The sequence below is a fragment of the Etheostoma cragini genome, chromosome 18 (assembly GCF_013103735.1).
Source record: "Etheostoma cragini isolate CJK2018 chromosome 18, CSU_Ecrag_1.0, whole genome shotgun sequence".
Lineage (NCBI taxonomy): Eukaryota > Metazoa > Chordata > Actinopteri > Perciformes > Percidae > Etheostoma > Etheostoma cragini.
Window position 1 is genome coordinate 13,921,099 of NC_048424.1, and position 11,570 is coordinate 13,932,668.

Genomic DNA, 11,570 nt, shown 5'->3' on the forward strand with positions numbered 1-11,570 from the left:
ATTGTCTGCTTGGTCAGAAAATACATGGTATTTCTTTGCAAAATTGTTTAAGACGTGAGTAATATGCTATTGATTATATGCAAGAAATGTGGGCTTAAATTTGATTCTTTTGTTTAATGCACAAGTCGATTGTGTGCGATTTCAGATAGCGATTACTACAAGTCCCAGGCCTTGAGGAATGCCAAAGAAGCCTACCAGATTCATCAAGAGAGAGTAAGTTGACGCACGCACACATCCACACACAAACACACACACACACACACACACACACACACACACACTACCCTGTCTGTACAGTGCTAATCCCCAGCTGTTTCCCCGTAGACGCGGATGTTTGATGAGGAGGCTAAGGACAGTCGCTGTGCGTCGCTCCATTCAGCAGTGGGCCCATCCTCAGGCGCCGGCTCTGGGTTCGGAGAGAGCTACAGCCTCTCTAACCCGTCCATCCATGCAGGTGAAGACATTCCTCAGCCCACTATCTTCAACGGCAAACTCAAGGGTTACCAACTCAAGGGCATGAACTGGCTGGCCAACCTCTATGAGCAGGTAACCACGTCTGTCTTTCACGTTAGAGACCTGTCTGGATTTGTTTGTTTTTGATCGATTGTCTTTTTGTGGCTAGAGGTATGAGTTGCTAATCAATGGAAATGCTTTTGTAAGGGTATACTTATAATATGGCATTAGAATAACCTGGAATTATCTGCACTCACATGGGGTGAAAGCACTAACATGATAAATCAGTTGCAGTGTTCTCTTTGGCCAGCAGATGTTGTGAATGGATGCAGTCTGTGAAGGGTTTTCTGGCATTCAAATGATTCCTTATTATGTGCTTATTTATACACATTGAATGACATTGAATGATATATTCTCTCCTTTGTTTCCCTCTCTCTGTAGGGAATCAATGGAATCCTGGCAGATGAGATGGGGCTGGGGAAGACCGTCCAGAGTATCGCCCTTTTGGCACACTTAGCAGAGGTGAGCCAGAGCGCCAGGCCAAAGGCTTTCATTCATCACACACTTCCAAAACGTTTTGTGGAATATTCAATTGTCTGTGCTGTTTTTACTGACCTATGAACACATCTAACATCCAGCTATTTTGTGCACCTGCATCCTTTAACCAGTCCCTTGTCACTGGCTGTGCATTTCACTCGATGACTCACATTTCTTTATATCATTGTTGTGAAACAGCTGATTTTCCACCACTTGAGATCGTTACGTTTCAGAGCACCAAAACCAGTAAAAAAAAAAAAAAAAAAAAAAAAAAGGAATTCAGGGAAATGTGTGCTTTTCAGAATTAAGCTATCGTTGACAGGGAGATGCATGCCGTGTTCCGCCAGGGTTTCCTGTTATCGGGGGCTCACACACACATAACAAAGACCACCTGTTGGGGTGGCTGACGACGGATTCTTTTTTTCTTGTTCATGCACAGAGAGACAACATCTGGGGTCCGTTCCTGATCATTTCTCCTGCATCCACACTCAACAACTGGCATCAGGAGTTCACCCGCTTTGTGCCCAAATTCAAGGTGAGAATTCTTGACCCTGCTGAGTGAGCACGGCAGCGGAAAAACCTGCACACACAAAAACACGTCCGCGGGAATCTTCCTTATTTTTCTCCTTTTATTTGAGTGGTTTTCACTCCACTAATGAACCCGGTGTTGCATTGCTCTTGTCAAACATCTGAGAACTGACGAGGATAAAGGCCTCAAAGCTGCAAGCATGTCTAGAACTATCCATCAGGGGGCAGTATTGTACCAAGACATTGGTAGCGTAGCCTATGTTATGACTCCAAAGCTGTTAACACTTTGACTTTTGAATGGCTGCACTTGTAAACACTTTTATGCACGTCTTAACAGGCCTTGGACAGGCATTCTTTAATGTTTAAAACATTTTTTATCAAACACATTAATATGCTACAGATCCCCTCAGGGGGTGGTTGAGGAAAATAGTTGTTTGTTCACGTCTAAGCACCGCCGGCTGCTGCTAGAGAAAGTCTTGTCTCTCCAGGTTGGAGGACGGCTCGTTTTGATGAAAACTTGTCTGTAGCTCATTGTTAACCTTACTACGTTAGGAAAGATGTGTCATTTGTGATTTGACATCATTTTGCTATAGACTAATTGATCCCAGAAGTTTGAATTTGTGAATATCTTTTCTCCTCTGCTCACGTTTATTAAACCGTGAGCATGGATTGTTATGAATTCGTGACCCCAGGGGAGCTCTGAAATATGTCGGCTATGCTTGCAGACACACACACACACACACACACACACACACATATACACACACAGCTTTGTGGAACTATCATTATAACCCTAACACTCCACATAATGCATTCCCTCGTCCCTTACCCTAACCATCACAACTAAATGCCTAACCCTCACCCTCACCCTAACCATAACCTATTCTAACCCTAAAGTCTTAACCCTTAAACAGCCTTGTAAACTTGGACTCCCAGTTTTTGGACCCCACGGATATACTTAAACACACACACACACACACACAGTTTGAAAATAAATCAATTCTAGTCTGTGTTGCTAATGAAGTGTGAAAAGACCCTATTACACCATTTGAAGATAAGCTTCCTGAAAACTCAAAGCAAGACTGACTAGAAACAATGGAATTCCAGCGTGCGTTGAGTGATGTAATGATGTGTAAATCTTTTCACATCACATTTCATTATCTACTCAACAACAGAAGCTGTGATTCATACATGTTGCTATGCCTAAATGTTTCCCTTGGGAACATCAGCGTAGCTCTGTTTTTCTTACATGGCTGAATGTAGAAGTAAGCGTTTAGCGAGATCTAAGTTGGGCTCTAGGTTAGGTGAGTTTCTTGACAGAGCTGATTCACTGTTTCTTCATTGGTTTGTCCCTTAGGTGTTGCCATACTGGGGGAATCCACACGATCGCAAGGTGATTCGGAAATTTTGGAGCCAGGTAAGGAGGAGAAGACAATGTTGATGATTATGAACACCCAATGTTGTGACGATACAATGTAATGAAATGCTTTGTACTACTGCTTACTCTATAAATCCTATTGTGGTTTTCTTTTTCTTGTCTATAACTATGTCTCTATCTATGTTTTGTCTATGTCTGAATAGAAAACCCTTTACACGCAAAATGCACCATTCCATGTGGTGATCACAAGCTACCAGCTGGTGGTCCAGGACGTCAAGTACTTTCAGAGGGTCAAGTGGCAGTACATGGTTCTGGATGAGGCCCAGGCACTGAAGAGCAGCACCAGGTAAAATATTAACACGCTCGCTGTGTCGTCATGAACACATCGCGGGGTTACCCAACACTTGATTTTAGAGGACCATGCTGTTGTTTTAGCCCACTTACTTAAAGGGGCACTATGCAGTTTCGGCCACTTCTTTGCTGTTTTCTCGCTTTTTGCTTACAGTTTTCTCTATAGAGCCCCCCTGCAGCTTCAGAATAGGTATTTGATAGCTCACACCTATGTTTACTTGTACCTGACTCCTCGCTCAGTCAGTCTGCTCTTTCCTCTTTTTCTGTTCTTCCAACAATGCTTTCCTAGTTTTCTGCTCCTTTTTTTGCCGGCTCAGCCATGATGATAGTGTGAAAAACTCCATCGCTACCTTGTTAGCCGGTACCTGAATGGGTGTATGTGGACAGTGCCGTGAAGCCATTTGTTACATCGCGAGACCTGATATCACGCAATACTTCCTGACAATTCGGCCGACGGCTTGCGGCCCAAAGTTGCAAGGGTGGATTTCCCACTCAGACCCGCTAGGGGGGAGACGACCCCCATTCAAACCGAAAAAAGTCACATAACCATTCCAATTACTCCGAAGAGGTTCAGTTAAGGTAAATTAAGCTTAAAAAAACTGCATAGTTCCCCTTTAAATGGAGTCAAACTATATATTTAAAATACTTTTTCCAAAGTTTCTCACAATTTTGAAGATTTCACTTGATAGTTGCATTTTTTAGTTGCACCTTTCCCAGATCAACCACTAGTTTCAGCAGATTGACTTATTTTTGTACAGCTTAACTAAGGACACAAATGAACATAGTTATATAAAATATAATGGTGAGTTTCAAGTCTCTGCGAGTTGATTTTTATACTGTGCTAACATGAGTTCCTTTTAAATAGATTTCACATGCAGTTGGAATACCCTGGCTTGAACATGCAGAACTGCGACATGGTCCTTTTTAAAAACGTTTTGAAAATCCACAAAAAGTCTGAAAAGCTTTGTGAAAATGTAGTTGTTCATCTGTACAACTACATAAGTATGCATCATCTCATGGCTACTATTGGACACTGGCCATATTCTACAAACCTGGTCACAAAATGTTTGGAAAAGGTTTAAATCTTGAAATGAGAAACACACAGTTGCGTACAAATGGTGTTCCACAACTTGAGTAATGGGTGTGATCACAGTTCTGTTTCCCACTGTGTTTTAGTGTTCGGTGGAAGATCCTTCTGCAGTTCCAGTGTCGAAACCGACTGCTGCTCACCGGGACGCCCATCCAGAACACGATGGCTGAGGTGTGTGTGTATGTGTGTGTTTGTGTGTGTGCGTGCGTGCGTGCGTGTGCTCTCATGCGAGTCTATGTGAGCAAAAAAAGAGTTGTTGACGGCTGCGTGTTATTACTGTCTCTCAGCTGTGGGCCCTGCTGCACTTCATCATGCCCACGTTGTTCGATTCCCATGAAGAGTTTAACGAGTGGTTCTCCAAGGACATCGAGAGCCACGCTGAAAACAAGTCCGCCATAGACGAGAGTGAGTACACACTCTTGGGTCTCGGAAACATTTTTCCTTGCTTCCTATTTTCCGGCCGCCGACACAAGATTTTTTTTTTTCCAGCTCATTTGTACAGACATTCTGTCATTTGTATGCCCACATTGCACTTTTATCTTTGTTCAGTGTTGCGTGTGATATGTTCTGCAGCTAAACACGGTTGTCTGTTTGTGTTCCAGACCAACTTTCCAGACTGCACATGATCCTCAAGCCTTTCATGCTGCGCAGAATCAAGAAGGATGTGGAAAACGAGCTGTCGGACAAGGTAGACGAGCCAACTTTCTTCTCTGTATTTACTGAACCATGCTTTTTGTCCAGAGCTGCACAGGTATTTGGACAATTGGACACTAATGCAATAGCAAGTCTCAGTTTTGATATGACAGAAACAGTTTTTACCGTATTTTGAGGAAAAGGTTTTCCACACGGTGTAATCTAAACGGGATTCAGGTTTTTCATAAAGATTGTGCCTCACGATTGGACAAATTGATATAATATTACATTCTGTCAATACCACGTCTCCCTACTTCTTTCCTCTCCCGATTAAAACCTGCCCTCTTCCTCCATCCGTCTCCTTGTACACCTCATTGACACAGAAATGTGTTGTATTAAGCTTGTGCTGGCAGATCCTCTCGACAGATGTTGGACTGGGAGTCTCTTGCTGTCACACAAGACACATTCTCACTCACACGCTGTGGGAGTCTTGGTACACAGAGTCAGAAGAATGGCAGAGTTCACCGCTCCCCCCACATTGGTCTTTTTCGCTTTCCTTCGCACCAACATGCAGTCCTGCCAGCCCTCTTCCTCTTCTTCTCCACTTGTTGATTTCTCCTGCTTTGGCAGCACTCTGAAGCCAATAGGAACCGGCGAAGTTCACTTGTGGTTCATGGTTGGGTTTTTGCAGTTTGTTGATGTTCGATTTCATTGCTTTCATCAAAGCGTGACACTAGATAAAACCAGAGATTTGTGTTTGTGAAAATACTGTGTGTTCAGTGGAGGGATAACAAAGCAGTAACGCTGGATCATTTGTCTTCACTGTTGCCACATGTTACACATGTAGCCAAGCATTACTTTGTAAATCAATCTTTTTACTAACCAGGTCCAAAGAACAACATTTTCATTCACTGTTGTCCAGGGCTGGGCAAAACATCAATGTTCTATCGATATATGAGGCTAGCAATCGTCTCTGATTTTGGACATTGTAATATGTCTCTTCCTTTTTAAAGCCTGCATTACAGTAAATTGATGTCATTTTCTGAAGTTGCTGGACTTTCTAGCTGTTTTATTATTTGCCTTTCCCCACTTAGTCTTTGTATATTCACTATTGGTGATAATTTATCATTTATCTGTAAATATTTTGTAAAAGCACCAATAATCAATCCTAAAATTTTCTGCAATATTGACACCAATGTATTTTGTTAAAAATATTGTATACCTATTTTTGTTTTCTTGACGTTTAGAAATTATAAACAAGTGAAAAACAATTACAAACAATACACTGTGACTGGGAACGCGTCCAAGGGATATTTGATATCTTATTATATCATATACTGTCATGTTACACATCCTTCCTTTTTGTTTCATTTCATCCTAAAATAATTGCATCCTCTATCAGCCAAAAACTAAACAAAAACAAATAACATAGACACTTCACAGTGTCATTAGCCCATTAAAATCATTTTTGTGATCATTTTTTGAAGAAATGAAATTGTAAAATTAGTAGGGATCAGCAAGATAGTAGTAATGATGTTGGTTTAGTAGCACAGTTTTAATAGCTTAGTCGGTGTAAGACTTTATTTTTTAATTTATTTTTTACAAACACTTGTTTCCCGCTCCGTCTCCAGATCGAGATCCTGACCTACTGCCAGCTGACGTCCCGGCAGAGGTTGCTCTACCAGGCTCTGAGGAACAAGATCTCCATCGAGGATCTGCTGCAGTCGTCTATGGGCACGGCCCAGCAGTCCCACAGCACCACCTCGTCCCTCATGAACCTGGTCATGCAGTTCAGGAAGGTACGAGCTGGGGCCGGGCCTTCTTTTGGCTTCCCGTGCAAAAATAGAACCAAGCACGACCAAGACGCTCACGGCTAGAAAGAGCATGGGTTGTTTTCTCAGACGCAGCAGTCCCGATGATTAAGGGCTGGTATTAATCCTAATAGATTGAGGATTTTTTGGAAGTATCATATTACTTAAAACTGGTTTTTTTTTGTACAGCAGATTTTCAAAGGATGTTCCAAAAGTAATAATAGAGCTACATTTTATGAGTGGAAATACAATTTAAGATGTACAAAAAAACAATGAATTGGCAGTCTTTGAGTCCTGCTGGTGCCTTTTTTATCCTTCTAAATACACCGTCTGTTGCGTTTTAGGTGTGTAACCACCCTGACTTGTTTGAGCGCCAGGAGACGCGCTCTCCTTTCCACATGTCCCTTAAGCCCTACATCATGTCTAAGTTCCTCCACCGTCATGGCCTCGTCCACGCACACAACCAGGCCAAAAACAAGTAAGTCCTTCCACGCAGATACACTTCTGACAAGTGTGCTCAAAAGCCCGTGACAACAGGTCTCTCCAAGTTTCTACATGCTGCGTTGTTTGAATAGGGTTAGATTCACATTTGAAATTACTGTGTTCAGCACTGTTGATTCCTTTTTATGGGCAAATCTTTGTTCCTGCGCACATTTACTGATCCAAGCTATTGTCCCAAATAAAGCTATTCATACTCGGAAAGGAAGGATCGGACTGGAATTTAAGAGGAGTCTGGAATTTATAAACGCAAGACAATTCAGTCTCTGTTGCTTGTAGTGCGTTTAGTGCTGTAACTCTGTCTGTCTCTACTTCCTCCTCAGGTTACTTCAAGTGCTGTTGTCTCCCTTCTCTCCAAATCACATCCAGCAGTCTCTTTTTCACAGAAAAGGTGAGAACCAGGTGTAGTTTCACCCCAGGTCCTCTCTTCTTCTCCTCTTGCTCCTCTTCCTCTGTTCCCATCATATCTTCTTCTTCTTCTCCCTGTGTGTTATTTCCACCTCCTGTCCTTTATTTAGTTTCTTGGTTTAGTTTTCATATTCTACATTCTTTTTTCTGTTTTTACCCCTCCAGGTGATGACAAAGGAAGCTGTTTCTCCTTCCTGCGCTTCATCGACGTGTCACCGGCTGAGATGTCCAATCTAATGCTGCAAGGCACCTTAGCAAGGTGGGCTTTAAGTTCCAAGCTTAACTTCTGTTAAATAATCAATAACTGCCAACTTTACACAGTAGATATGGTAATAGCAGTATACTTTAAAGTAGTTCTATCTTTTCCTCTCCTGGCACCTTCTATTTTCTTTCACAGATGGTTAGCCCTTTTTCTGTCTCTCAAAGCGGCATATCGGCTACACCATCAGCGTCTGTTTGGCCTTGAAGAAGAAGGTCAGGAGGACGCCAGACTCTCGCGGGTGGAGGGCGGGAGGTTACAGCCCAGGAGCAAGTGTCTGTCTCGCAAGGACCTCATTTTGTGGCTGAACAGACCCACCAATTTCGTGAACACGAACACCAGCCCTGTTCTACAGGTGAGAAACACACAACACACACGCACACTCATACAAACATCTACGTTCAAACCCCCCTTGAGTAGCCATCTGCAGTGGATGTGGGTGTATGGCAGACAGGAGGAACTCCAGCCGACAATTTTAAAATCTTTCCCAAACAGCATCAGTCAGTGTTTGGCCACACAGCTTGCCCTCTGCCCTCGGCTTCATCTCCCTCCTCTGGTCTGCAGTGTAGAACCTGAGCCCTTTGTAGACCCGTGACCCGGTAACATTGTCCTCTCAATCTCTCTATATGTGTCCAGGGTCTGTGCAGTCCAGCATCACTCTGTACTGCTAGTGTCAGACATGTAGAGAAAAAATAGGACTAACATTTTTAGTTTCTCGTCCAGAGCAGGTATGCATCTATTTCTGGAAAGGAAAGCCCTTCCGTTTTTGATACAATTTTAGCGTTGGATACACATAATAGTCATATAAATAGCCATTCAAATATTTTGGTGTGATATGGAAACTATTTGGCTGACTGCTGTGTTTTTCATCACCCCAGAGGCTAGAGGGCTTACAGAGCAGCTGGTTCTTAGGACACTGATGGTCGTAACAGAGGTTGGAGTTAGTGTCGATTCGGTATATGGTAGACCTTTTATGGCACCAATTTAGGGCCGCACAATTAATCAAATTTTAATCACTATTACAATTTTTGTCTTCTAACGGTCAAATTTGCGATATTTCAAATGCGTCATCATTCCGTTTATAGAAGGCTCCAGTTTTTTGCAAAGCCAATCTACCGCTCTGTAAACCACTGTCTGATCATGTGCCAGTCAGAGTTGTTCCCTGCACCGCGCACCTTAGTTTCTAGATGTAGACAGTCACAGAGGACAGAGTAAGCCCCGCCCCTATTCACTCACACGGCTCCCAGGAACATGGAGAGACACAGCCTTCTCCACACTTCTGACATTTGTCCACAGATTTAATTGTTATTAACACAGCTGTATATTGTTAAGCATGAGAGGCAAATCTTATGTATTTGTGCCAGTGTTTCTGCTGGTAACTCGCGGCGGCCACCGCGAAAAACACAGAAGAAGTTATTGAATGCAACTAACTTCAGTGGGTAGAATAATAGCGTGTGAGACGGAGCCCGCTGGACCTGGACCTGGACCTGGGTGAGAGATGTGAACCATGGCCAGAATATCATAGTTCATAAAAATGCAGCGCAGTGTCAAACAGACATTTCATACACACCACGTGTGTAACTGTGTGTAGGCTATACATCCATCGCACTCCCTCTCTCTCCCTAACTCTTTTAATCAGTTATTGTTGAAAACAAGTGAAGGCTATTTATTTCCGATAATTTTCATTTATGTGTGTTGCAGCTGTATGTTGCATATACATACAGCTGCAACACACATACATGAAAACTTCAACATAGGAGGAATGTAGCACAATTTGAACGTGGAAGCAGTTAAAAATAGCCAATTTGACAATAAAATTTGTTGTGATAAACGTGACAAAATAATCGTAATTATCATTTGGGCCATAATCCTGCAGCCCTACACCAATGTGATGCTGCTGGTTTATGGGAGATTTTGAAACAAGATGTATATTGTTCCATCAAACTATTCTTGTAGCTTAGCAGTCTGTAATGTTTGTCAGTTCAGTCTCTTAGAGGATAAATGGAGCAAATCACAGTTGGTTTTCTGCACTCAAATGCTTTCATATGTGTTGGATTCTGCTGAAGGAAAACCACCGGTTTACATTGAGACATCCCATATTTCCTCCAATTCTTTTGTATTATTTGGCAAGTTGGAAACCTAACTGTGGGTGAGAAAGAGACAATACAAAGCATAGGTGCCAGTTTAAATATACAGACAGCTGCAGATCTACTGTATTAGTAATTGTTCTTTGCTTAAACAGTTCCTAAACTGGCAGATGTGTATCACGTTACCGTCCTCCACCAGTTCTCACTTAACTTTTCTGGGTGGAAACAACTCAGGAGAAATTGCTGTCGGGGTTATTCCATCCACCTCATCCTCTCTTGGCCTGACACACCGAGTCAGGCAGCTGCCCGGTGTCCTAGATTCCCCCCCCCCCCCCCCCTCCCCCCCCGAGCAGAAAAATATTTAAGAAGTTCAAATATGAGAAGAAGAGAGACACCTGGAGAGCTAATACTGTATGGCCATGCTGACCCCCACACTCCCACACAAGCTTCTAAAAAAAAATTGCTCGCCCCCGCAGTTTACTTCTTTCAACTCCTCATTTTTCTTTTTGAAGCTGCGTGTTGCTGGCTCTCAGTGCCTCTCTCTGCTTGGCTCTTCTCTCTCTGGCTGTGGACTCGACAGTGTTCTCACTACTGCTTTCAGCTGTCCTGCTGCTCCCGTTGAGAGGCTGAGAGAACCTGGCAATTTTCACTACATGTTTTACTTTTATAGCTTCTGAGGCTTCAATATCATGTCATACAATATGTATTTGATGTGTGTTTCACTTTTATCTCTGTTACCACTTTTGAACTGGTAACACACAGTAATTTCCCTATGTTATGTCTTGTATGAATTATGAAGAAATATATTCATGAACATCTATTTTTTTTTTTCTCTCACAGAGAGCTCTAAAATCTTATTTGTTTAAAGTTTTAAACCCTTTAATACTCATAATGTATTGGCTACATGTTGGCTTCAGAAACCAGTATTTGCTCTGGTGCATGCTGCAACACACACATTTTGACCTATCAAGTCCAGTGAAGCAGAGAAAAGAATACTTACTAACCCATGGAGTTGACCGGAGTCTGGCTGGAATGGATATCATTTGATAAACTGCCATTAGGTGGCACTGTGTATCCACCGTGGCCACACACACACACACACACACACACACACACACACACACACACACACACACACACACACCTACCTTTGTGGTGTTTATCCTGTGACAACTGAAATCCTATAAGCGGCATTTGAAGCATTTAGCTGACATTTTCAATAACCTTTTAGGCTTGTACCCAATAAAATTCAAATATACTGTTAGAGTTGTTTAAAAAAACAAAAACATGAGCGCTGCACTCTCTAACCTCTATCTGTTTATTTACTCTGTTTTGCAGCACCTCTTTTTTTTCTTTCACTTTGCCCAATAAAAAAAGCAAAACCCCATTGAGAATGTTTTTTGAAATTATTAGCAATTTCATACATTTCACAACTCCGACATAATCACTGTGTTAAGTTTTGTGAGATAGTATATTTGAACTAAGTGTGTGTGTGTGTGTGTGTGTGTGTGTGTGTGTGTGTGTGTGTGTGTGTGTG

At 42.3% G+C, this 11,570-nt stretch overlaps 1 protein-coding gene across 1 annotated transcript in view; it reads left to right on the plus strand.

Moving 5' to 3' along the window:
* Positions 1-11,570, plus strand: part of ino80 (INO80 complex ATPase subunit) — a 42,305-nt gene that overhangs the window by 6,573 nt on the left and 24,162 nt on the right. The window contains exons 12-26 of the mRNA XM_034900783.1: positions 146-213; positions 325-546; positions 895-975; positions 1,430-1,525; positions 2,876-2,935; positions 3,100-3,242; positions 4,424-4,508; positions 4,625-4,742; positions 4,940-5,025; positions 6,602-6,769; positions 7,126-7,259; positions 7,603-7,670; positions 7,853-7,946; positions 8,085-8,381; positions 8,583-8,607. Coding sequence (XP_034756674.1) covers positions 146-213; positions 325-546; positions 895-975; positions 1,430-1,525; positions 2,876-2,935; positions 3,100-3,242; positions 4,424-4,508; positions 4,625-4,742; positions 4,940-5,025; positions 6,602-6,769; positions 7,126-7,259; positions 7,603-7,670; positions 7,853-7,946; positions 8,085-8,381; positions 8,583-8,607 — 1,745 coding nt within the window. The remainder of the gene's footprint in view (positions 1-145; positions 214-324; positions 547-894; positions 976-1,429; positions 1,526-2,875; positions 2,936-3,099; positions 3,243-4,423; positions 4,509-4,624; positions 4,743-4,939; positions 5,026-6,601; positions 6,770-7,125; positions 7,260-7,602; positions 7,671-7,852; positions 7,947-8,084; positions 8,382-8,582; positions 8,608-11,570) is intronic.